The sequence below is a fragment of the Acanthaster planci genome, linkage group LG03, assembly GCF_054643075.1.
Source record: "Acanthaster planci isolate LZ-2023a linkage group LG03, COTS_SCS, whole genome shotgun sequence".
Taxonomy (NCBI): domain Eukaryota; kingdom Metazoa; phylum Echinodermata; class Asteroidea; order Valvatida; family Acanthasteridae; genus Acanthaster; species Acanthaster planci.
In genome coordinates, this window is record NC_141779.1 from 15057390 (window position 1) to 15085067 (window position 27678).

Consider the following 27678-nt stretch of genomic DNA (forward strand, 5'->3'; position numbering starts at 1 on the left):
AGAGCTAATTCATCTACAATTGTCTACATCCAGATCCCAACTTGGACGGCATTAGATAATAAATGATTCACTTTAGGAATATCACATATATGTCTTCGAATGAAGCACCCTCAAAACTGGACTTGACTGGTAATAGCAAAGGGCATGATGCTTACTGTTCATATGAACTGATAAGCTGGTTTCTTACAATTTAATGCATAAGTGGTCTGTAAATCGAAGCTATTCAAGATCAGTCTTCCCGTTTAACTAATAAGACGAAAAACTCATCACCACGATTTGCATACAATTCTCCCCAATGACGAAACAGCCTAAGTTGTGTAGAATTTCTTTGAGAATTGCACATCCAACCTCAGCCCTACGCAGATTTTTAACCCATGTGAACGAAAACTTTGTTAAACCAACAATCCATTTTATTACATCTTGTGTTGACCTACTAACATCAGAGAATTATTGTATTCCACATTCATTTAGATCTATGAACTTACTGTACTTACAGTCCGAAACTTACATATTTTATACACCTTAACTCGCTTACGTGGCGCATTTTACAGCCAAAGGATTATGTCGGTTTTTAATGGCATAATTTTTGGGTGTGACGTCGAGAAGACATGCAGTAAACTGCATTTAAAGGCTTTATATAATAAAGGATACAATTTCAATAATTTCAAATTGTACCCTTTATTACTACCGTTCTTCAGTTGGTCACGTCGTAAACACTTGTTTCTATTTCAGTAACACCGATTTGTAAATAGTTATTAAAACTTAATCTGAAGAGTTTAGTTCTTCATTGCCTTATTATATACATATTCCACTTGAATGTCTTCTTTCTGAATACACGGCGTCGAAAATGATATAATAAATACTAATAGTTGCAATTATATGTACAATATTGACAGAAATCGTTCTGATCATCGCGAGAAACTTGATCATTTCCAATTCGTCTCTAGTATCCAAAATCTCACATCCATCCATGATGCATTGTGAAATTGCACTCTGGAGACAGGACCGTCGTCTGGAAATCCCCAACAACGCACCTCAGTAGATACCCTATCGTCCACGGTCCTTGCGCTATAGTGCGTGAGTCGGTTGGAACCACACGGGCTTGTCCCTTGTGACGACGTACCACCGACTGCAGTTCCAAACCCCCGGTGTACCGCTAAAGAAATCTCAAGACGCTGGACACCCACTGCTCCCCCTCTAACCTGCTCATCGATAGTTCTTCTTGCTGTAGCGAGGCTTACATCTCCTAGTAATAGTATCCCGGGTGGTTCTCTATCGGGTAGTCGCTGTATCCATTGCACTACGAAACAAGACGAGAGAGGGAGAAAAAAAGAGAAAGATTTTTTTAAAGAACAGCCTGGTTCTGCCGTCCTGTCAGGCTGTTGGTTAACAAGTTCTTTCCTGATTTGATCAGACCGAATCATCGTGGAATGGTTCGGGATGTTCCTTAGATGCCAAGTTGACTAACACGTTTTGTTCGTTTCTGTTTTACCAAAATTACCCATTATCTTGGAAATGTGTACCCGCGTTAGCCTGAGAATATAGAACAAGCTAACCCATACCGGTGGTTACGATTGCCCGTCATTGCTGTGCAAAGGAAAACCGTCCGAGGAAGGTCGTTAAACCTCTCTGATAATGGATCTTACTGTCGTGTCAGCAGACGTATCACCCATTTTGTTTCTTCGTAAATGTATTGTATTATTATTCTAAGCCAACTTCTTTGAACATCGCATTGCATTGCAGACAACAAAATTGAAACACTGAATGTTTTTGACAGTGTAGAAGTCGTCTATTTATTGAGATGTGCTTTTTTGTCTTCCGTGAAGTTGTGGCGGACCCTCTTCCTCGAGCCCGCAGTCGACAGATCCGATCAATTGCGCGATCCCACGTCGAGAAGTGCTGCATTGTTGATTCAATCATACAACGCCACTCGACGGTGCACAGTCAGTTCTTCTGGATGTGCGCGGCCGCAGCGGTATCCTCATTAGCTTTCATGAGGAGAATCTGTCCTGTCAACCGGAAGCTATAGAAATATTGCCGGAAGTTGGGCTAGATGTTGGAGCGGAAGTGGATGAACCCTGCTGGAGTGTTTCTGCACCTGCAGTGAGTTGCGGCGGGGCCGCTGTAACAATTGCCTCCCGCGGGCCTCGTCTACACTCTTACAGCGCACCGCCGTTATTTCTGGATTTTCCCTCGTTTTTGTTGTGTCTTTAAGTCACAGTGGTCTTACGGTTCTTGCACTCTCTGCCGTGAAAACCTTTATTGGAACTTCACCATATTTTAATTTCAGGATTTTGCCAGGAAACTAATTATAAAAAATGACAGTTTTTTTTTCGGACCACCAGGGAGCATTTTTAGCGATGTGTTTTGTGCGCTTTTCAATTGTTAATGAGGAAATAAATCTGAATTTGACAATTACGTCGCATCCCAATGTACCTACATTCATGGCCCAAACCGAATTGTAGCTAGGATCTGCAGCTCTTTGGTGTATTACGCTCCGTAATCACGGGGGCCTAAAATCGATAGAAAGCCCGGAGCGCTAAGGGCTGCGAACGAGCGCGTCCTATAGACACGGACTCCCCAAATCACCTGCCGAAGTTCCGCCGTCAATATCTTGCTGGCTCCGGCGATATTATTCCTCGGGAATTAGATGCATTTCCCCACCCTTCTCTCTCTCTCTCTCTTTCCTCCTCGCTTTCTGCCGTCTCTCTGTGTCTTTCTCCCTCCGTGGGTGCAGTTTCTTTTCAATGAGTTTCCTCCGAGAAATATGACAGGAATCTCCGGAGTTATTAATTCCAGCCTGGTCGCGCCAGGCCGGGGGTTTTGTAGAGGGGAAAAATCACCTGCTTTCCCGGGACTGTGCCGGTGAGATCACCTGCCTCAGTCATCCGCTTTCAGATTTAATATACATCATCAAAACATGATTGATATTCATTAGTATCTGTTAGCACTTAATAATCGTCGGGCCACTTTGGAGTGGGCAACCTCGGTGGTTTTTGTAATTGGTTTACAAGCAAACTTATTGTTTGTTTTCTTTTTATCAGTAATAGTCGCGTTGTTAGTGAGATTCTTTGCAAAGCGGACTGTTAATTGTGTTAAGTTGTTGGGCATAATAAGCCAGTTAGGTATTTCAAAGAGCTGGGGTCTTTGCTGCGCTGATCGGATAGACTGTCTGGCTAGCTCACCCCCCTTTCCCAAATAGTTCGCACTGAGTATGTGCTGTTGGATTCAGTCTCGCACTGAGTATGCGCTGTTGGATCCAGCCTCGCACTGAGTACGCGCTGTTGGATTCAGCCTCGCACTGAGTATGCCCTGTTGGATTCAGTCTCGCACTGAGTACGCGCTGTTGGATTCAGCCTCGCACTGAGTATGCCCTGTTGGATTCAGTCTCGCACTGAGTACGCGCTGTTGGATCCAGCCTCGCACTGAGTATGTGCTGTTGGATTCAGTCTCGCACTGAGTATGCGCTGTTGGATCCAGCCTCGCACTGAGTACGCGCTGTTGGATTCAGCCTCGCACTGAGTATGCGCTGTTGGATTCAGCCTCGCACCGAGTATGCGCTGTTGGATCTAGCTTTGCACTGAGTATGCGCTGTTGGAATACCGAACTGTCTCATTATTTGCGGGTCCTGGAGTATGCATACATTTGAATACGATTTATTTGCACAGCTACGCTATGCATGGCGTAACGCTTTGGCTTTTTGGTTAGTTTCGTGTCCAATGCGGTATAGCATTTCATTCGAGTTCATTTAGTGGATCAAACACAGATAAAAATGCACTGAGACCTACCCAAAGTACGGTAGGCCTACAATGAGTCAAAAGTTGAATTAAATTTTCAAGATTTTATGCCCGGGTTTTGTTTAAAATCCACTCAGATTTCGTGTTGAAAACGGTCGTTTCATTGAATGAGGTGTTCGAAATTAAATCAGTTCGCTGTTTTGTCTGAACCAGAATGACCGCGTTACGAAATTAAGCTCTTTCCCTTTGATTCGATTCACCATGTCAGATATTAACCCAAAACTTCCTTGATGTAAGCCGTTTACTAATCAGCACTCCAATTCTGCCGAAGGACATAACAATAGCCCTTGGAACAAGTGTATATACACTTGTATTGTAACAGTTTCAAGCACAAAGACTGAGAGGTTACTAAGTGTTAGCAGTGGCCCGGGGACCGCCGACGAATTTTTTTTCTGTCAAAGAGGTTTTTGACCCTAAGCGAATCAGCGGCACGGTAGCCCCCATCACTTGGTGGATATTTTCCCCCGGTGCGCGTTGGTTTTGCTTGCAGGCCTCCGTCCGTGTACACGTCCACGGAGTAATGGTCCCCGCGAAGCCTTGATTGATTGCCGACTGTCTTCCCGTGGACGGCAGCGGTCGCGAGGCGGTCAGAGAACGCCGAAGATATGTGCCTCTCGACCGGGGGGAATGGAAGGCGGTTGTCACAATTGCTACCGGAAATCAATTCGCCTTGGTTGGCAACAAGATTTCTACTAGACGCTACCCTGCAGTGTGTAGGCTTTGTTTGGGGGTGAAATCTTGAATGCTCGGGAGGAGAGGCGTGGAGAAATAACCTTAGAGATTAGAAAAAATTAGTATAATTATTTAAACAGTTAAATGCATTACTTTAAGAAAATGGGCGGTTTTCGCTTTAAGGGGCTTTTTATGCAATGTAATTTTTATAATGCACCACTTAAAAGTGCACCTTTGCGTCCCATTTAAGTATATTTCAATTCTTTGTTTTGCAACTTGGACAGTATTTGTGTGTTTAATGTTCATGCAATGTATATTCATGAGCAAAACTGATAGTAGTTTAGACAAAAATCTCAACTGTTACGGTTATTTCAGCACAAAAAGTTGCTACAGTTTTGCAATGCTTTGCTCTGGTAAACTCTCTTCTGTAAGTACATGGCAGCGTGGTTTCAATATTGAGCCAATTCCTGGTTCGAAAATTTAAACGGAAAATCCTTAATTTGAGCAGTGTCTCACCAGCATATCACAGCAGCATTTGTACTTTTCAAATGTTACTGTGAACACGTGTTTCAATTAGGGGGGGCCATCAAGTAATTTCCTTTGAACTCATTCCTATTGATTGGTTGGTGTAATTTTCGCATATTCTTATTTTCAGTGCCTTTAACATGACGAATAAGGACCACCTACAATTAAGCTTCCTGGTAACTTATAGCTTTGGGGACAAATTTGAAACCACACTCATTCCAGGTTCACCCGGCGAAATTTCTTGTTCTGAGAGCAGCAGCACTAGTCATTCAAATCGCATGGCCGGCTGTGCCTGCCTGTCAAACCCATGGGTAGTTGGATCACTGAGCACTATCCACGGTACGGACGGGCCACGGAGGCTCTTTATCAGAGCAAATTTGAACGCCGTGAATGATGTTGATTAGGAACTTGCAGGTGGATGGGGCGCTTGAGCGCTCCATCACAACACCCAGCTTTAAACAGCTTAATCAATTCACCAGCTTGATAGAAAAGTCCCTCGACCCATTCACTTAAAAGCCAAGAACTATCTACCAAACGATGTTAAAGTACAGAGGGATAAAAACCGTCCTCCCATTTATCATGTCTCCTGCTTATTGTATTGAAGGGTTTGTGTGTGTGCAATTGGAGACCCCAGTGAAGTTCAAAGCGGCCGCTTTCTGAAGGTTGAAACGCATGGCGGCCTCAGTACACATAAAAGCCTGCATTGCAATATTTCCACTCATGCAACAGCGTTAGGACCCCATCCCCGTATTGCAAGAAGATGGGAAAGATAATTCGTCGGCACAATAAGCGGTCTTGTAGCACCAGTTGCGTCATGAATACCAAACATGGCTTTACTTTTTCCCCGATTCTGAATGGGGGAAAAGATTGTGGAGATAATAAACAAAAATGATAATGTACCACCGCCCCTCCCGAATCGCGCGCGCAGTGCCCCAATGAAATATCACGGTCCAACAGTGCTTTCTGTAGCGCACGCACAAAAGCTTTCCAGTCGGTGGTTCATGTCAAGCCTTTTGTGGGCTTAACAAACCCAAATTGGTCTTGTGAAAGCGTTGTTGATTCATTTACTTTTTTTTTTAATTTGGTGGCGGTTGTTGGCTAACTCGTCACAAAGGATTGGCACGTTTTCCTCACTATACTTGAAACAAACTGGAGAAGCCTGCAGCATGTTCGGCTCAAAATGTTTCTAGTAATTTGCGCTAGGTGTCATTGTTTCAATCTTTTCAATTCTTTGGAAGAACATGTACTTTACAATATGACTGGCAATGCGTCCACAACTTATGGTTGTCAATGGAGATGTTCTACAGCAACAGTGGATTAATTACTTTAACCTACCTAATAGAAATCTTCACCAGCATTCCACAATATTTGCAGATATATTTATTAAGGGATAGGCCCATCCATCACCCACAGGCCACCTGATAACTGTCCCGATCATAAGTCATGTCAGAATCAAAACCCCCAGATTACACTCGTCTTCTTGGGGGGGGGGAACTCTTCGTCCCGATAAGCATTTACACGCTGACCCCCTTGAGCTACCGGGTGCCTCTACCGGGGAGGCACGCGCCCGCAACTGGACAAGCATCCCGCCGGGGGGCAGCGAGGAGTCGGCCTGGTTTTTTTTCATCGTCGCTCGGTGCCCTGTCGCTTCTGCTGTACACCCCGGACGATCTTATCACCCAAAGACTGATGATTATTTCTCCGATTCAGGGTAAAAAAAAATCGCCCTCTATTTACCGAAGTTATGAATATGACTTTCAGTTATTGGAAAAGCAAACCGTTAAACCGTTTCGATTGTGTTGTAAAATTGCTTATTTTAAGTCTTTGTGCAGTTTCTCTAATTTTGCTTCCATTTTTATCCTTACGTCTGACATTACTTCTAAAGGTGTATGATTTTGATCTCGTAAGACAAAAAAAGGATGTCAAATTTTCAGACTGAAACCTTGGTTTCTACCAGCTCGTTTTTGTAAAACAAGACGCCAGTCATTGTGAACCGTGCATAATGGAATACTCCGTTTCATATTTATTTAAGAACTGGCGGTCCGTCAGCGGAGGCCGGTCCCGCTCCGACTCCGCTCGTCTCTGACGCAAATCGGCTGAAGTGGGGACCCCCTGTAGGCCTCAGCACTCAAGAGTGTGTACGGCGAACACTTCTAATTACAAGCCCCCTCGTCGAGTTTACAGACAATGAATTCATATCATGTCTGTTGGTCGCTTGTCGAAGGATAAGAAAAAATCGCGCGTACATACAATCAATGTCATTTTTGATGAGAAGTTTTATTCATCACAATTTGGGCAGTCTTTTTTTTTTTCGTCATCTTGGGCCAACGGAGCTATTTCTGCAACATGGCAACAAGAACAATAGACAGTTGTAAGTATACAGGGTTGCTAGGCTTTTGCGCTGACAAAGGGCTTGGCGTAGCCGCCGAGAATATCAAGAGATTTGTCGCTATGCGAGGTGACAGGTGAATTGGGAACCCGAGAGGGTCGCAGTGAGCCCAGCCACGGGCGTCGAGTCGGGGTTGTAGATGGCGCTCCCGAATTTTTACCACTGAGTTATTTTTTTTTGGGGGGGGGGGTTCGTGCAGTGAGCTCATGTTGAACCAAGCCCTTCTGGAACATTGTTGTTAAGCGAGGGTAAATTCTACACCTACAGCGTCAATACAGGTTTGTCTTTGTAAATAGAACATGCGGCAATCTGTTTGAACACCTTGTATGCCATGCAGTGAATTTATTAAGTCGGTTTTTAAAATCTAAAAGTAAGACTATTGTGTGTTTTAACTCATTTTCGGTACACTAATGCAAAAATGCCGACTAGCTGTCCTTTGAATCTCACAATGTAATACTTTCATTGCTGGCGGTTGTTCCGTCCCCCACGTCAGGCCAGTTGACACGAGCCGTGATTGAATTTCCTTAATTGCGAACGATTCGGGAAAATCAATAAAATTATTGCAATGAATCCACGTCCGTCGAATCCTTTGTAAACTCACCCAGCAAACCCTGCAGATTCACAACGGAAAATTAGAACGCAAATGTTATTGTTAAACGGGGGCTTATACGCCCGAACGTGGGGACAAAAACTGCTTCCATTGTCGGATTTACCAGGTTGGTTAAACATCCCAAGCGGGCCGGCCACCCGTGTGGGCCCTCTCACCCAACAGTGGCTGCTGTGGCGTGTATAAACAACCACCGTACACCACATTACACCCCGATATTAATCAGACTGAGCGACTTACAGGACCCAGATATGTGGAGAAGGCACAAAACACACATCACCCCCTCAAAAAAAAAAACAGTATGAATATTAATTTTCCGACGGATTGGATTAACGGCTGCAGTTTACCGACTCAGCTAGCTCCCGGTGGAGAAGGGGGAAGGAGCGTTCCCCTCTTGGACTGCCTTTGACTTGTGACTGGAGCATCGATCGGGCCTGGTGGTTCTATGTCCTTGCCCGTTGATGCACCTGTATCAGTCAATGGCGGGGCCCGACCGGCGTATTGTCGGCAATATTGGGACAGCGAGGGGAAGATTGTTTGAACTGCAAAGTGCGCATGGGCGGCTGGGGGGGGGGGAATGTGGAGGAGCAACGGGCTAAGCTCGCCACGTTGTTTGTTTACGTTACAATATCATGATTACAAGTCCACCGTCCAATATACACCAACTCCGCACGAGAGGTGGCTATACAACTTGGGACATATCTTTTATTGTTATTCGTAAGTTGAATAGTCGAAACATTTCGTCAAAAATTTTGGCGGTAGTTTCAATCGTCAGAGTTCAATGAGGAGGGCAATTTTACACTTAGCCACGCATATCCTGGCACATAATGCTTCCTCGATCATACATGTCGGGTAATGAGGAATACATATCTGGAATGATTCTTCTCTGTCGGCCTTTAAGTTAACACAACGGGTGTGATTCTTTTTAAAGACACTGCAAAGTTCTTTTCGCTAATTTATTGGAGGACCCGCCGGATCAAATTTTCCAAATTGTCTTATCCCAAAAATAATTTCAAAATTGCACAAGGCTGTAGCTGGTTTCGGCAGAACGAATAATCAAATTAACAAATACGGCCAAACAACATTCTGAATTGATAACCTGGATTTTTGTTTCATGATTCGAGCGTCCAATTGAGAGCTCAATAAAACCGTCTCTCAAAGTTTATCTCATGAAAAATTAATTGCCTAAACTAAACCGCAGACTTGTAAAATCCACGGGCTTGTGATTATTAGCCTAGCTGGATATTATGAGGGCAAGGCTGTGCCGCTCGCTTGATCAACCAACCGACCAGACCAGACTAATTCAAGCGACCCCAATGTAGACTCAGTATCTCCCGCGAAAACACACAGGCCGTGCGTTGGTATAGCGCGTGGCCGGCCTTGCGTCTCCCCGGGTCCCCTCGGTATATGTCGTCCAGTTCTCATGGTACCTCCCTGGGCTTTTAACCTACTTAACCAAACAAGCTCCATTAACTTTCTTCGCACGAGCACGGGCAGGCTCCGCTGAGAAAAAGCATGCTAGTCAATATCGGTAGCATACGCTTGGGTGCTGGCTCAATGGAAATTCGCTCCCTGTGAATCCCCCCCCTCTCTGGCTCCTTTGGAGACAAGTCTCCGGCACGGGTACTTGAGCATAAGATGATGCGTTTAGATGTAATGGGATAATTGGTTCTCTTGGCAAAGGATGTAATTTCAGTGGGTCTGTGGCCAGCTAAATGGTTCATTGTTGCTACCTCGGATCAACGATTTTAGGGAGACACCTCAAGTGTCCTGCTTGAAGATTATCTTTGCTATTTTGATAAAGATCCGATAGCGTGGAGCATGTCAGACGTGCCGATCCATGGCTGCTTGTCTAATCTCGCCAATAAGTATACGCTTTCACACATTTATAGTTGCTCAAGGAAAAATGAAAAATGATCGCGAAACGACATCAACAATACGTATGTAGTTATTGGGAACTGTCAGACCGCCGGTGGGTAATATTCAACGCATCGCTGGTTGTAGGTGGTCATTTTGCTAGCGATGGTCGGTTAAACGGAAGGAACGATATTCGTGCATTCCCTTCTCGCCAGACCGTAAAGGACCCTGAGACGGCCATGACATTTTTGTAATTTTGTCGGGGCAAACGCGGGGGATGGCGCCAATAGGGTAGGTGTGGGGAATTTGGGGCTGGTGCATCGGAAATGACACCCACCGCTCCAGTCGCCAAGTCGTCGGCGAGTGGCGGCGAAGTTCCAATTTCCAAAATTTACCATTAAAAAGCTGAGTTATGGACAGCCACACGAATTGTTAACTCTCATTATAATGCACCGAGTGAAGCGGGCCAAATTACGGGCAAAAACATTTAGTTTCTTTGTTGGTAACAGAAACGAAAATCTTTCTCTTATAAACAGTTATTTACAGAGAACAGAACATTGGAAAACGGCAAGTTTACTTATTACGTTATAAACGCGGAAACGTGAGCAGCACTGCCGTTGAATGTAGACATCCATTTTCTACCAAGAACAGATCGACACGTATTCTGTGTAGTCTTGATTAGAATACCTACGTATCTCCCTGTCATCTGATGGGTGGATCGCGTTGATCACCTGTCGTTCTATTCAGCGGTACCGGTTGAATAGAATTTCACTTGACTGGTTCTGGCCATAGATCTCATTCCCAGTTAGAAAGAGGAAAAGAATCTCGCGACGGAAACCCGTCTATACTACCAGTGGGTGTATAGTGTTTTGCACACGAATCCGTTAAATTAGTAAAATGACGGACTTAAATACGCAAGCGGGACGGATGTGTTCTCCTGTAACAGAAGAGAATTTATGCAGGTATAATGTAATCCAACGACCAGAATTAGAAGCCATTACTGCGGTGGCACAACGCTCATGGACAGGTGGTACGCGCGCGTTACATGCCTATTCGACCAATAGGGTGTCGTGATTTGCCAACCGCACGCGCGCGTCAAGCTGAAGAATGTGCGTGTGAGTGCAGTGCCACCGCAGTTACGGCATCTCATCGGACTAGTCATTGTATAAATCAATGTTTCACATTCGTTCAGTGGTAAGAATAATTTCATGTGGCGACAGATATTTTGTCACATGCATGAAATTATCCTACCATTGCAGTCATAAACATTCACTAATGTAAAACGAATATGATAAAGCACCTAAGTCGTGTAAAGCACCTAAGTGATTGTAATTACCGTCCATCAGGAAATCCGACAAGTGTGATATGGCACTTGAATGTCTATCTGGTTTGTAAGTGTGACGTCACTTCAGTTTAAACCACGCCCACTGCGCACAGTTACACACATTGATCACATCATGAAGATCAATGGAGTTATCCGGTTCGTAAGTGACTTCGTCACCAAGGCGAACGCGCCACGATTTGCAGTCTCCGGTTGCATCCGAATCTCTTGTCTAGAGCTAGGTCTAGGTCTTCGCTCCAATGGAAATGCGTAGAGACGCGTCGACAATAGACGTAGCCGTAGCTCTGGAAGCCCGTTTTGGACACGGCCTCCCATTTGACGATCGCTGAAGTTGCGCCTTAACTTCCGATTTCATGGTACCATGTAAACGGCGATCAATGTATGTAACTCTATGTGCAGCGCATGTGCAGTATGCGTGGTTTAAACTGAAGTGACGTCACACTTACGAACCGGATATGGAACTAAGTAACCGGAAGTTAGCGCGCAACTTTAGTGTTCGTCTGATGAGAGCAGGCAATCAGTGGCGCGTCCGCGTGTAGGACGAAGTCACGAATCGGATACAGAAAATAGAAAGAGTGCGTCGCAAAACAACGCAAAAAATCGTTCACTTAAAGTCACTTGAATTTGTATTAAAACATCTTCAAGTGTTCGGTACAAATATCTTTGGACGATCCCGTAGTCCATCCCTGGGGACAAAGGGTGAGGGGAAACATCCTCCCCACCCTTGGGATCTGTGTTCAGGGTTATAAAGCATTATTCAAGCCACAATGCAGAATTTCTCTTTATAAAATTATGTCAATCAAGGTGTATATAGAATTCAGAAGTATAAGTTGAAATTGCTGTCAACGTTTTCAGTGCAAGAATTTGGAACTAGCTCTGAATAAGCGGATCACAGACTTCTTTGAATGGGTATGGCGGCATCAAGGCCAAGGACGTTGGTCTTGTTCACCCGTGATTTTCCGAGGGAAGAACTTTCGAACCCAACGATATGGACAGTTCTGGGTAATCCGCAGTATACCAGCAAACCCCATGGTGTTCGGTAAATTAAAAAAAAAAAAATGGTCTCGTGCCCCGTTCAATGACCGCGCCTAGTTCGCCTCGCTTTGCTGGAGATGGGCACCTTTCGCCGGCCTGGGACCGTTTTCGAAAACATTCGTTTTAACTGAAGTGCGGCGCACAATGCGTGACTACGCGAGACAAAAATGACATTACTTGACGACAGGGTGCTGTATAGCGATTATAATACACGCTGAGCGAAGGGCACTAAATGCCCGATTGCAACAAAAAAAAGTTTGCTCTCAGGAAAATGAAATGAAATTTTATACCGGTGGCAGATAACTTCAAATTATCCGAATATGTGTAAAATAATGATTTTAGACTGGGATTTAAATCTGTTCCTGATGAGTTGCATTATGTCGTCTCCCTCCGAAGTTGATGATGGAGCTTCAATACAGTTTATACTGTCTGACTACCTGGTCACTATTGATAACCTGTCCTAAACTAAAATTCTTAAACTCAGGTCTTCTTGTCGTAATTAGGCCTATGTAAACATAACACCAATTGCATTTACCAACAGCAGCCAAGTTGTTTTGATACATGATTGAACAAAACACATAAGTATTATATCTAACTAAATATCTAAAATGCTGACGTTTGCGGGTTGAAAAGTGTAATTAATTGGAGATGCAACCACAATATCCCTGAGTTTGCGAACTCGTAAACACCGCGAATGATCAAAGCAAACTGTTGCCACATCAGACAATTATCATGCGCTCCCATCTGGACAAAACCTCTTAATTTTTTTCCCCTGAGAAAAAGTCTTCCTCATTTTCAGGCTCGTCTTTACAGCACCGTGTTTGCCTGTCAATCACGTTTCCATCAATTCACCGAAGTTTGTCCTGGACCACTGACTCTTGTCTCCGGGACAAAACCAGCGAGAATCTCTTGGATAAACTATGATGTCGACGCACGCGGGCTCCGGTTTGTGCGGTTCCTCGAGCAGGAAACTCCCCGGCTTGCGCGATTCTCTTTGCCCCCTCTTGGCCACGCGACCCACGGCCGGCAAGGAGCGAGGCACGGTAGCTTGGCACGCGCCGCGCTGGAAAAAAAAAACTGGGAGCTAGAAACACCAATCGCGTGTGGCTTTGGCAAGAAAAGCCGGCCGGTGTGTGGTAAACCAACAGTCGAAATTGATTCCCGTCAGTTTGGAGGGGGTGGGTCACGCTGGGACGTTTCGCGACACGGGGTTCTCAGAAAAAGATATCGGACCACTTTATTACTTCAGGATTCTTTCATTTTTTTCCTAATCGTTTGTCTGTTGACAAGTGATCTGCATGTACGTCTTGCTGAACTCACCAGTCGCTGCGCGTTTTTGCCTTTCTCTCCCTTTTCTTTTGTGTTTTAGCTGTTCGAATAATTAAATCTTTGCCAAATCTTAGTCGTGTAACATTTGCGTGGGCCTGGGCCTTCTGACTGTTTTTCTTTACTGTTCATGATTATGCCAACCAAACTATTCTGGAATATTCCCAATATTCTGGATTAAAGCGACTTGTATACAAACCACCAACACGATACAGATTGAGATATGAATCACTGTTGCTTTGCAACAAACCCCATTGCAGTACTGTTTTTTGTAAGTCGTCAAAGTAAGACGAAGGATACGTTTTGGAAAAAAAAGTTTTTTTTTTCGTTTTTCACTGTTCAATACATCGATTACCATCTCATCAAACTGGAAACGCTATGGTGTCGTATAATATTTTTGAGATTTGCTAAAAACTGCAAATATAGTAAGGGATGTGTACAGTACATTGTTCTGTGCGTGTTCACAGAAAGATTCACAAATTGAACCTTTGCATTTTCTTCATTATAAATAAACTTCTGAAGTCTTTGAAAGGTCACAGAATTGTCCCAGAGTGTTTATATATACAGAATGCGCCATATTTATGTTCTTAATACCGTAATTTACTGGTTATCTCGTAATTAACTTAAATAAGCCCTGTGCACAATTAGACCATCCTTAATTGGATGATTCCTGTATTTTTTTCTTTTAATTTAATATTTGTAGGAATGAGAAAGGATGGAAAATGGACAAATTTTAGTTTCCTTTCGGGTAGTTCCAATTAATTGCCCCAATTGAAAATATTTCCAATTTTGGCTATAGCAATATTATTCTAACAGAATGGTCAGACCGCTTCTCATTGCTGAGTGTCCACAGCCTTAAAGCGGTTTTGGGAGCACTATTCTGAACCGAGCACGTAACCCAAGAGTGGGTAAAAGTGTGACACGAAGTACATAATGACACCCAAATTGACAGGTAAGAAACCTGCAGGCCTCCAGTCAGGTCAACGTAGTCTCTTTAAAACTTTAATTCGGGTCATCAAAATTTAATGTATGGAGCACAGCTAGGTTTTTGAATAACAAGTTTTACTTTTGTCAAATGTATGAAGTTCCCCCTTTTAAAATAAAAGACCAAGAATTCATTAATTGAAATTCCTTCGGGTTTTTTTTTTGAGTTCCGTGAAGCTGACCCGTTGCATGGGAATTCAGAGGTGTTGCACTTTTGGTTTGTCGGAAAGGACATTTTATACATCTGTTTTCGAGGAGACCGTTTTCAGGACATCTATCAGGAAAGGCTTAGGATGCGATATTTAGAGGGAAGGATGCCCCACTGGTGTGGTTGGTTTTCACCACGATTCAGAGCGTCTGTAGTTAATGTCGTAAATGCCACGTGCCCCCTTTCTGGAATGCATGATCTGCCACTATAACTAAGTATCGGCAGGACCGAAATTGGAAAAGCCCAACTACTGCAATCTTCGTTTCAGATGTCGAGGAATAATAGTTTTTTATCTTTGGAGGTTATATTGTCCAAGACTTCATGAACGTGATTTGTGCAATATGATTGCTAATTGGATAAACTCTTACCATGTTTTGAACGTCGTACTGTTGCCAATCGTTGTAGAGTGGCTGCGCCTGGTGTGCCATAGCAACCGTCATCCCAACCGTTTCCATCTCCTCCATCCTTGTCTGTCGATTCGCCGCCTCATTCAGCGTCTCCTGCAGATGTAGGATGTAGTTGATGGCCGAGCGCAGTGTTTTCACCTTGGAGAGTTTCTTGTTCCTCGGCTCGGTCGGGATCTTCCGACGGAGCCGCACGAAGCCGTCGTTGACCAGCTGAACCCGGCGCCGCTCCCTGGCGTTGCGCCGCTGCACCAGGTGAGGCTCCTTCTCCTTCTGCTGTGCCGGGGGCCGGTGGTGCTTCTTCCCCGAGTGCTCAGGGCTCCCCTTTCCGCTACCCCTCCGTCTCGTCCGGACCCCACCGGCCTGTGAACCGTTGGGTCCTGACGAGGGGATCGAGGGCTGGCTGCCGTCTTGGGGTACGGTGGAATCCAGTAAATCATCGCAAGACTCGTCGCTGGAACAAGAATCGTCATCGAGGGAAGCGGGAGAGAGGCACACGTCGATGGCGTCGCTGCTCAAATGCGGTAATGCCATGGCGTTGATGAAGTAATTATCAACAGTAGCGAAAGTCAAATTTGGAAATCAAATAGGTTGAAACTAAGTCCTACGATTGTCCTTTCAACGGAACTAACAGACTTAAAATGGCCCCAAATCAAGATCTTGTTAACGCTTTAGAAAAAAGTCCAAAGGATTATTAAATCTTTTCCATTTTTTAAAAAACTTACTGAATAGTTTCTTAAATTTCTTTAGTCCGGAGAAATAGATGGATGCTGTACAAAAACAGGTGATTTATATGCAAGCGAAAGAACTTTCTCCACAGCTGAGAATATCCAAAACTCTCAACTATTCCCCCGTCAAGGTTTCTTTGCAGTCTTTTTTAGGCTTCTCGAAATTCTATGCGAATTATTGAAATAGCAGTGTCGTCATAGTCGTGGTCTGCGCTCCAATCACTGCCGAATAATGTTCCCGCCCCACGCTCACTCCGTCAGCCAATGGCGTCCTTAGTTTGGCCGCACGGCGCGCGATTGCGACTAGTCCCCCGTCCACATTAAGTTGAGGGCCCCGAAAAATCCGAGCTTGTGGGTGGAATGAAAAGGCAACAAATGAATTCGGTGATGCAAGGAAAGGCAAGAGACTTGTCCCTGGCGTTGATGTTGCACAGGGCGTTAATAATGCATGAGGAGAAAAAACCTTCGGCGTTGTCCATTTTCAGGGGGAAGAAAAATACGACGGGGTCCTGCCGTTCGGGAGCCCATTGTTGTGGGCCCAGTGCCACAAGTCCGCACATTGTGCGCTCATTGTATGTGCTAATATGACTTTTATTCATCGCTATTAGCGCATGGCGGATTAACAAAGCTAATCTTCGCTCATATGTCTGTATGAATTTTGATCAACTGCCAGCGGCCGGCGGCCGAGCTCGCCAACGCAGACGGCCGAACGAGGAGCTCGCTCGCGCTGGGATCGCTGATTGCGCGGATGAACCGGGTGCATTCGATCTGTGTGCATGTGGGAGGGGGTGTTCGAGGCTAGGCTGATTCGTCAGGGGATAAATATCCGCCCTCTCCGCGTACTGATTGTTTTTCGTCATGGTCTTTCCTTTTTTTTAATCTGTAACGGCTAAAACTCAGTGAACGGAAGCTAGCTCACCAATTGCCATTTTTTTCTGACTTGTATTATATTGTGAATATCGTTTTACGGAAATTGAATTAACCTTATACTGAACATGACATACATGCCATAGTGTTTTAGTACGGGGCAGAGTTAATTTTTTTCAATCAGCAAGCTCTGATGAAGTCGCGTTGATCAGGATACATCTCACAAGGGTCTAGCATGTAACTCCACGCCCTTTTTTTATGGATCATTGTTCCGTCAGACAAAATTGTGTTCGGTCGTCTTCAGTACTTCTGCCCAAATAACCAGAGTCGTTTTCAGTCGATAGAAAGGAAATTTTGAAGTTGCAGAATTGTGCCATTTAAGATTCCTCGAACCACAGAAACACTGGTGATTTTCCCCTGAAGTCCAAAGTAAGATAGGGCCGTCTCTTCAAAAGTCTGTACGATATTGACTTCTTATGTCAAGTGTGCATGGCTACTTTGGAACAGATATCGAGATATATCCCCCTCTAGTTTTGGGATGAACTGTCAAACTATGGCAACGTAAATGTTTGAGATCTACGCCCACATTGCGATAAAAAAAGTCCGTGGAAAAGGCTCAGCAGTCGGTGCGCAACATTAGCGCAATTACGGTTTACTCGGGTGAAATAATACCATACAGACTGTCGGGAAAGTGTGAGCATACGGTCGAGAGTTTGACAATGCCCTCATCGATTATGACTCGTGTGCAGAGCCTGTTGGAAAAATGGTGGTGGTGGTAGTTTTAAATGGCGCTTTCAGCTACTCAGGCTCTTTGCGCCAGTAACTATACGATTATTCATAACCTTTATGGATCAGCATCACATTACGGAGTGTCAGAAGAAGGTTCAGTTTTAGAGGCAGGAGGAAACCGGAGTACCCGCAGAAAACCTGCGAGAGCGAGTATGGACTGGACGCCAAATGCACTTAAGGCGTGGGCCAAGAAGGGCCTCATTGATGCAAAGCGTGGAAGGAACCGCTACGCTAACCCACTCCATCTCCCCCCCCCTTTCAAAGGTGCAACATACAGGAAATATATAAATGTCACCGGCTTCCCTGATTTCAAACCCACCTGTTAAAGGGTTGTGCTCTGGATGTGTCGAGTACTTCATGTCACGATAATCAACGTTCATTGAGCTAACCGATTACATCATGCAAAATGCTCCGTATAGGTATCTTACACACACACGCGGCATGCCACGTTGAGCATATAGCTTACGGCGCCTGAACCATGTTATGGCGGAAATGATTCGTTCAGTTTCCGTTGCATATTCATGATTGATCGCGCATTAATGCAGTCGATTCTTATTTTGCGTGTAGTAAAATAGTAACAGTGTTGGCAAGTCGTCAGATCTTCGCGGTTGACCTGTTTTCACAATTATAGCAGTTCATGCAATCCATCATTTTATTCTAAAATCCAAATATGCTCGTACCACGAAGGGCAGAGCTAATGTCGGTTGGTGGTTTGGGGCACAGTCGAGTCGGTGCAATCAGTAATAGCTTCAATATGCCAGACGCACTTTCAAGTTCACGCAGCGGGGTCTTCATTCCGGCGCCCGCTCTGATGGGAGCATTCTCCATTGATCATGTCCACGGCAAATCTTCCAATTCATGTTGTTTTTCTGCCTTGTTCCATGGTGTTGCTCCCAACAACAGTCCCGTCTTTTTTTTTTCGGGCCCCAGGGCGCAGGAGGCGCACGTGCGAGGGGTACAGTTGGATACAGCGGACTTGCGTTGCCACGACCGGCCGTCTGTTTCGCTTGACTTCCCCTGGATTCGGCGCCGTGCCCGCTGCCCGCTGTACTTGGACTGGGGAAAGACGACCCCAGCCTACGGAGTGCACGTTCGTGCACGCTAAAATGAAACAACAACAAGGGTGCAAGGCGAACGGAAATGAGAAAAGGGGGAATGGAATGGAGGGAAAACATTTCCAAAAGTCCAGAAAAATATGTCCAGAGGCGATGTCATCGAGTGCTCATTACCCAAATCAATTAGGAATGTCAAATTACTTGAATGAATGAAAGAAAATGAGTGACATTTCTGTGCTGGACTGCACTTGTGAAAACTCTTCGCAAAAAGTCATGAACGTGTTTAACATTAATTAGACCACCTGAGAAAATAAGACTTATGTTCAACACTCTGAGCTGGCCGAGACAACCAAGCCCCAAGATGAGCGCGTGGCAAATTTCTCGGTTCCAGATCACTACTGTCGGGCGAGTATTGTCCGATTCTAACCAGAATTGTTAGTCCTTTCTCCAAAGAGAAGTGCTGATGGAACCCTTATCCGCCTAGAGCAGAAGCAGCCCCTCATCGGTTGTTAAAAAGAACCACTATAGGAAGCATTTCATTTGTTGTTAGCAATGCGATCGTGACACGTGCATTTTCCAGTTGTTCGTGAACCAGCGAAGTTTATTTCCGACCAATGGAGCCGCTGTTGCTAAGAAAATAGCGCCCTCTCTTGGTCCAGCTCGAGGCCCATATGCGTTTTGTAACAAGCGTTTCTTGCACCAAGTTTTGATCTCGTCGAGAACTTGATTTTAAGGTAACTTGGTGAGACATCTGCATTGATAAACATTAATTCATGGCTTAAAGTCCAATCTTAAAAACTTAAACTGTTTTACAAGGTCTCCTAAGAAGTAAACACTTTTTGTTGGAGTATTCGGTGAAAGGCAAATTAGCCCCCCCCGATTAACATCCGTATGCTTTCGGTCAATGATTGCTTTTAGGAAGTTGTTAGGCAACACAAAAAATGTCGATTGTTATACAGACGTTTAACATTAAGGTGCAGAAAGTTCATTTTTTTAAATAGACGCAACATGACGTTCTGAAATTACTTTTAATGTCGTAATTTACGTACATTAAGTTTGTTTTGTGTGGCTTGTTTTGTTCTGCAAAATCTGTATGGACTGTATAATCTGTATGGACTGAAGATATACATCTTAAGGCAAAGTCGACTTTAAAAATCATATGGGTAATCTATAAAAAATCTATAAAACATCTTTGCTGTCTTTGGTCCTTGAAGTAATATGTCGAAAAATGAGGAAGTAACTTTTTTCCCCACAAGATATTATTTTCACCACTCACTGTTACCCCACTCACTCACTATTACCTTCATTCAGTTTTACCCCACTCACTTTTACCCAATTCGATCACTCGCTGTTTGGCCGCATGTCGACGCTTCGCCGGTTTCTTCCTTTTATGCCCTTGCATGCAATACGATTGATGGACCGTGAACGTTGTTGACTTACCCCAGGCCTTGTCGTTAGGCTTTTCTTCGGTCAATGCCAGTCACAAATCACTAGTCAATGAATAATTCAACAGAATTGGAAGCCACAATGACCTTGGCTTTGAAAGAAGGGGAAAACTTCGAACCTGTAGTCGAAAAAAATCCACCGAGTATGGATCGATTAAAGCAGAAAGTAAGGCCAGGAAGTTCTGACTGTGGAACGGAGCTGACTTGCCAAGCCGGGCGAAGACAATTGTGTCCGGCAGGCTATGGGTTGCTTGTTGACTGCACGCACCCGCAGGTCAATAGTCTTCAGCACTACAGGTGTTGCCTAATTGCCTGAAGCTACGCCTAATGTATGTTTATTCATATTTTCGATTCTAGTAATTCAGTGCTGAAAGACTTTTTGGTCTCTGTAATGACTGAAGGTCGTTCGTGCATGATTAGAAGCATGGAAGAAAATCTGATGACGAAGTCTCAGAAGTTGAGCCACTCGCAGCGGTTTCAATAGCAATGCGATCGCATTTCGTTTCATTTCACTCGGTTCTTCGCCCAGTTTCGAGCCTCTTCCCTCCACCTTCCAGCGTAAACATCACAACGGCCAACAGCCAACACCCCAGAGCGGTCATCCCACCATTCACGCACCAAATTGACTCGTACCACTAGCTCCTGGCAACCTCCGTGCAGTCCCTGGGGTAACTCTCAGGGGAGGGGGGGACGGGGTGGGGCATAACCCACCATTTTTTGAACAGGGGGTATGGGCCATTTCATAATTCCCCACCCAACCACACCCACACACTTTTATTGTTGTTTGGACACCCAAACTGTGTATTTTGAGGTTACTGTGAACTTCCCATTGGCCAAAGTAGACAGAAAAGGCACTTCAACTTGACATGCTTTGCTTTGATGTGATGTTCAGCACACAAGCTCGTAAATGCATGAGGTGCATAATTATGTATCATGAACTGCCCCGTCCCACAGTTTCAAATGTTTCCACGGACAGGCAATTTCAGGAGTCTGCCCACTCGCAGCACAGATTTATGCCACTGCCTGGCTACATTATATGCAATTCGAAAACCAAAATCCCCCACCCACCCACACAACAGGGTGTACGCGCGTGTGTGTATACGGTTGAATGGTGGGGAGGGGGGGTGCCAAGAGGTGTGCCCAAAACACACATTTTCCAAATCTCCTAGCTAACTCAGACCACCACAGGCTACTAAATTATGCCCTCGAGCGTCGTAATGCGCCCCTAGCACCCTAAAAAACAGGACTACGTAAGCACCGAACGCTGGCTGGATTTTGTCGCAACACGCCTTCGTCAACAACTTTTATTGTTGTCATTACTCGCACACGCTAAGATTTTTTTTTCATTTTTCCCGGAGTACCCGTTTTTTTCCCTACCCTTAGGATAAAAGAGGTTCGACCAAAAGGAATGAAAACAAAACAAAAAAAATGAGTGGCACCCCTCAGTCTCTCGGAGGACAAAAGGAAACGATTCTGGAGGACCGTCAGCCCGATCAGAACCAGGCCCTAGCAGTGGCAGAATTTAATGATCCAATTAACCAGTAACTGGAATAATGACTATGGCAATCAAAACACATTCGTCCCTAAACCTGACCGTGGGTGTACGGACGTGTTTAATCGCTTGTAAAAAAGAGAGAGAGCTGAGGTTATAAGTTTGTCTTGGCAGCAATAGTAATAGAATATTTTTACCGAATGATTATCACCACGTTATCTGATGGTGGGGTACATTTTATAGTAAACTTTTGTCTTTTGGGTGTAAGAGGCTATAAATTTGGTGTCTTGTTGGGTCTCAAAGGGGCAGGAATTTCTGAACGATCGATCCACCCTTTTTAATGATGCACAGTAATTGAAAAATATATCTCCACTGATGTTTGGTGAATTAGCCATGCAGAAATCACCGACGTAATGTTTTGATCTCAAACCTTACATTGTTATCACTAGATTCCCCCCCTGCAGCACGGTGAGATTGTTAGATGGGTCGTTGGGGATCTGCGCCATTTCGTCATTTTGCGTCTAGCTTCTATGCATTTTTTATATTTGTCATGGAATGCCGGTATGCCTCTCATCGGTCGTTCCCCACAATCGTACCGTTGGACGACCCCCCCCTCCCGCAGCTAGTCACATTATTGTCCGAAGCCATTTCCAAGATGTATTCTACCAGTTTCTTTGCACGTACTGTTTTACTCCAGAATTCTTCGTTTTCATCCTCAAGTTTTCCATTTTCCTCTGACATTTTCCGGTTCAGGCGCAATGTGAATCAGCATTTTTCACATTGAACAATGAACACGGCACGCCTTCCTTTCTTCTCTCCTCCACCTTTAACCCACACCTTGAATGGCCACTGATAATCATAAGTATGGCGAAATGTTGATGGAAACAAATCTAAGCATGTCAGTTGACCACTGGTCCTTCCGTTTATCCTATTATTTGCTGTCTTGAGCAGTGTTCAGTGTTTTGTTTGACAGTACTCAATTACCTCTTTGCCACTCGTTGCTTGTGTTGGACGAGATCCAGCCACAGCAAACCACGGTCTCACCTTAACCAGTACGAAATGCGCACGCACCTCTCCAGTTAAGTCATTTTAAAGCTTTTCATTTGAAACCCGATTTCGTTTAGTTTTTCTCACCGATCAGATTTGGGGTTGTAATTAAAATGGATTGATTTTTCTTTCTGTGTATAATTCCTCCATATTTGACACTACAGAAGATAGAGATAGTAAAAGATGCTATTACAATTCGATAGTTTGTTTTGAATCTTCGGAATTTACTGACGGTCATTCGGTTCCATCCGTTCAAAATTTCAATTATATCACTCATTTGTCGAGGCCGTGACTTGTCTTCAAAGCTCTACCTGACGGATGATGGTAGGCTGGTGTCATGAAATTAAACCAGCATTGTAGATCAGTGGGTGTCGAGGCCGTGACTTGTCTTCCAAGCTCTACCTGACGGATGATGGTAGGCTGGTGTCATGAAATTAAACCAGCATTGTAGATCAGTGGGTGTCGAGGCCGTGACTTGTCTTCCAAGCTCTACCTGACGGATGATGGTAGGCTGGTGTCATGAAATTAAACCAGCATTGTAGATCAGTGGGTGTCGAGGCCGTGACTTGTCTTCCAAGCTCTACCTGACGGATGATGGTAGGCTGGTGTCATGAAATTAAACCAGCATTGTAGATCAGTGGGTGTCGAGGCCGTGACTTGTCTTCCAAGCTCTACCTGACGGATGATGGTAGGCTGGTGTCATGAAATTAAACCAGCATTGTAGATCAGTGGGTGTATCGATATTGTTCTCCCTCCTTTTGTGAAAGGCATTTCTTCACCAGTTCGCCATTACGTCGGTGGAAAAGTCAACTCCAAACCAGCATCAAGATTCCATAAACAAACACGGCCACAATAAGAGTGCTTGTTCTGGGTGCATTTCCAACGAAGTGGCTTGGGCAACTTCAGTTTGCCGAGTTTTTGTTGCTGTTCCCTGAGGGTGTTTGCTCTCTCCGTGCTTACTTAACTTCGGCAAACTTTGGAGGACAAGAAGAAATCAATGCCCGTCAGTCAGCATCGTCACTCTTAACAACCAAACAGGATAACAGGAAAGTGGCATCATTAAAATCCATCAGTTGTGAAGAAGAATGCGCATTAAAAGCTTCAACCGGTTCCATTCAAGCTGTGATGAAGATTGCCATCAGGATAAGGACCATGCTTAGGACTTGAGACAAGGCATGATCATACAGAGTTTCCCTCAGTGTGTTCGCATTTGTTCTACTTGTTGAATTGCGACCAGATTCTTTTCTCGAGGGAACTTGCCCTCATTACTCAAAAACTGCCTGTAAATAACAGCATGCATGATCTTTTGGACGGGACCAGCGTAAAGTGGATCTGGCCTGCCTTGGTTTTATAAAATAGAGTGCTAATCATCATCCTTTCCATCAAGAATGGATGACCACGCTTCGCCACTCAGAGAATTCTAGATTAATGTTTGCGGTTGATACTGCGTTGACACGAAATTAGACATGAATCCACTTAAAGACACAAAACAACAGAGCAGTCTGCAGTTCTTCAACGCCAGGGTTAAAAACCAGTACGAGGACCTCAAACTTCAACGGGAAATCCAACTACTGGACCGGCGCATCGGGATGACGAACGCCGAATTCAAACGGGAAGTTCAAGCCTTGCGGAAGGAGCTGGGTAACATGAAGAAGAGCAGCGGACGGAGCGAGGAGGGCAGAGAGAACGACGGGGAGAGTTCCCACGGCGAGATCGGGAAACGCAGCCCAGGAAATTCCCGGGGGAAAAAGCTGAACAAGCGAGCCAAGAGTGCCGGTCCGCGGATCATACCGAGGACGGACAAGTCGGCGTTGGCGCGCTTGAAACGACCCAAGAGTTCGCCGGGTGCGTACAGAAACGGACAGCACGCGACGGGCACAGTCTCTGAAACCATGTTAGAGTTGCCAGTCACTAAGACACGACTCAACGCGAAGACTTGTTCCAACTTGGCCTGGAGAAAAGGGCATAACAATTTGGATCCACCGGTGAGTGATGCGGCAAGGATAAAGCAGAGTGCTTGGTGTCATTTCTCGGGAAGATGGCGACCGCACACGGTGGACCCAGTGAGGCTTAGAACCGAAAAACTAAACCAAGCCCGTAACAAAGAGACAACAGTGACCGTCGAGCCTAGTGTCCCAACAACGAAGCGAACGCAGTCTACAACATCAGAACCAAGTGACAAGGAAAAGAAAACTGTCACTTCTAGTAATAAAACCCTTCCATCGCCCAGCGAGTCTTCTTTTCGACCACCGAATTCGGCCAAACAAAATAATTTGAGGAGCGCTTTAAAAGCCACACCGCTGAGTAATTGTCCATCCACAGACTCTGATTCTGAAGCAAAAACACGGTGGCTAAAATCAGCACTGAAGACTAGAAGGAATGAAAGACGCGAGAAAAGAGTTACGATTATGGAAAATGGACAGATTTATGGGAACGCTGAAGTTCCTGACAGTACTTTTCATGCGCATGAAAAAAGCGAGGCAGAAACTAATCGCCCAGAAAATTCTGCTCGGACGGAAGGGTCGTCTTCCCTTGGCCTGCTGTCCTTGCTGATGAGCGGCGAGGTTCAGACAGGGACACCGCCCAGTCCCACACCAAACGTAATTCCCGATGTCAGAAAGAAACCCAAACAAACTGTGGAAGACGTTTCGATGAAGGAGCGCCGCGACAGCTTGCTGAAAGCTTCCATTGTCTCTCTCATGAGCGGTGGCCGGAATCGACGTAAGGCCTTGGCTGATGCAGAAGCAATCACTCAGGAGGAGGATGAGAGCAAACTTTCTACAGCCAAAAAATCCTCGAGGAGGTTGAGTTTCCGTACAATGGGAAAGGTCATGATGTCCAAGAGGTACCTAACCATCCAGCAGAGGACGACTCTAGGCGTGAGGTTGAAAGTCCATCCCGTGCTGAAATCGGCCATGACAAATAAAAGCATCAAGGCGAACCTGTCGATCAACGACGACGAGTCGGATTCGGGAAATGAGGCCGTGACGTCACTGACCCCAAAGACAGACGCCAGCGTCAGCTCCAAAATAATCAAAAGCTGGCGACAGGATTCCGAATTGGACAAACCTCCCGTGCTCGAGGACGATCTTAAACAACTCCAGAAGCATCTTGCAGCCTCTCACCTCTCGCGGGAACGTGAGCTAGAACGCTTGCAGATGCAGCAGGAGGTCAACCACTTGATGGTCATCGACGAGGACAGGAGACAGCGGGTCATGTCAAAGGTCCGGCTATTCATCTCGATTTTGGAAGACTATAGACGCAGGGACAGGCAAGAGCAACGAAGGTTGGATGTGTTTGGAGGGCCATCCAGGAACCCGGTAGTTCAGAGATGGAAAGATGCTGCCAAGGGATTAATTAGAAAAAGGTAAAAACACAAAACCGATGACAACAGAAATTGCAAACAGTAATATGAGACTCTGTGTTTAAAACTTCATTTCCAACCTTGTACCCAAAATTATGTTGGTTGAGACTACTTCAAACACTGTGACTGGGTGTTCTGAACAGGTCATATGTTAAAGTGCATTTTTATGGACAGAAGATATGAATTCAGCAACAGACACTTTGAGTCTTTCGACGCGTCTTGCCATCCTACTCTAACAACTGATGTGTTGTCAGTCTGCTTTGGGGTGAGCAGGCTGTGGAGCTGCTTGTAGACTGTTTCTCACGTTCATCCCCGAGCACCGTTCATTCACGGACCAAACAAAAGAGCGATGGTGCCTCACATACTGTTTTTATTGGCAGGTATTTCGAAAGAGGATTCTTCCTAAGCTTATGCAGTCCGTGACAGTCTTGTTTGACCCCAGCGATAATTCTATAGCTGGAAAAGTAGTCCTACCTTAAAAAGCAGAACCCGACAATAGAATAAAATAGAACTGGGGAAAACTTCTTTTGAAATCATTCTATTGTGGCTTCTGGAGGAACCATTATAATAAATACAAATAGATGTATAAATAAAAAATGAAAATTGTGACCAAGCGGTAAATTCTTGTTAAAAAAATATTTAAATGAAACGTCATCGTATCAGTTATGATTTCACGGCATGCTTTAAAGATTTGCAGTTTGGGGGATATTGGTTTATTGCCGAATTGGTCATTGGATTAGTGTTTTAGTGAACGCTGAAGAGAGCCATACAATTTTCGTCGTTGCTAATCTTTATGTACATACAAGCACATGTCCTGTGACGTCAGAATTACCCATGCAAAACAAGTTTCTCACGGGAACGAGCAATCATATGCATTTCACAATTCAATGTTGATCTTAATTAAGAGCTCATGTATTTTCCCATGGAACCTTCTCCTTTGTTTTTCATAATGATATTTTTATTTCCACGTTCCACTACATCCCTCAGCATAGCCCATCCAGAGCGACGCTCTGTTTCGATTATTATTCATCGTTGTGATAGCTTACACTTCTCCTCTGCCTTTTTGTGGGTTCTCAGTGTTAAATTTTCACTAAAATTATGCCCGCTCGTATTTTTGGTGACACCATTAATTTTGATGTGCCCCTTTGTAAATGCCGGATCCCGCCTACGGATCAGGGTGTTTCAGGGTATATTATTTTCCACATCGTGAGTAAACAGTTGCATCCTACTATAATCTCCTCCCCTTCAGAAGCAGATCCCCTAGGCTGCCTTCCCCCTTCCCCTTTGTCAATTCTCAGTTTGTGTTCCTCAGATAATGTGTGCGGTATTAAATTCTTCATTTGAACCTTCTTATTGCTCTACTGGGATGGACCACAGGCATTATGTCCGTGGGATGCACAGTTTATAAACAGCGCCCTCAGGTGTCATGTCAAATGCGTTTCATTATGTTCCTGCAAATGAGAGACATCGCCTCTGCTCGAACGCACCCACGCCCTCACCTGATTTAGGAATGGGCTGATGTTTCTTCAGGATATATAACGAAATTTTTTGAGCCTGATCCAGATAGGAAAAGTTTGAACAGTGACGCGGGTCAATACTATGAAAAGTGACTGGCAGCGATTGTTACTGCAGTCGTAGCTGCTGAAGTGTAAATATAGGAGTCGAATTTGAGAAAGAGGATGGGATGTTTGCCGATTATTTCAGGAGTGTGAATCGTCTGTTACCACACATTGAGGGAAGGCAGG

At 44.8% G+C, this 27678-nt stretch overlaps 2 protein-coding genes across 2 annotated transcripts; one reads left to right on the plus strand and one right to left on the minus strand.

Moving 5' to 3' along the window:
• Nucleotides 1-157: 157 nt before the first annotated feature.
• Nucleotides 158-15983, minus strand: LOC110990644 (uncharacterized). The gene is made up of 2 exons (XM_022255725.2): nucleotides 15111-15983; nucleotides 158-1300 (listed from the first exon to the last, which is right to left on the minus strand). Exons 1-2 carry the CDS (start codon nucleotides 15678-15680, stop codon nucleotides 1247-1249), a joined length of 624 nt encoding a protein of 207 aa, XP_022111417.2. The 5' UTR covers nucleotides 15681-15983; the 3' UTR covers nucleotides 158-1246.
• A 7637-nt stretch (nucleotides 15984-23620) lies between these two features.
• On the plus strand, nucleotides 23621-26522 carry LOC147799687 (uncharacterized). Its single transcript, XM_087134754.1, has one exon. The coding sequence runs from the start codon at nucleotides 24036-24038 to the stop codon at nucleotides 25938-25940; it is 1905 nt and encodes a 634-aa protein (XP_086990880.1). The 5' UTR covers nucleotides 23621-24035; the 3' UTR covers nucleotides 25941-26522.
• Nucleotides 26523-27678: the final 1156 nt, after the last annotated feature.

Bases quoted from the DNA above. Each gene is read 5' to 3' on its own strand.
- LOC110990644 (XM_022255725.2), bottom strand. From the start codon at position 15,680: ATGGCATTACCGCATTTGAGCAGCGACGCCATCGACGTGTGCCTCTCT. The intron at 1,301-15,110 runs GTAAGAGTTTAT...CTTGTTTCGTAG, and splicing joins AGTACGACGTTCAAAACATG to TGCAATGGATACAGCGACTA.
- LOC147799687 (XM_087134754.1), top strand. From the start codon at position 24,036: ATGAATCCACTTAAAGACACAAAACAACAGAGCAGTCTGCAGTTCTTC.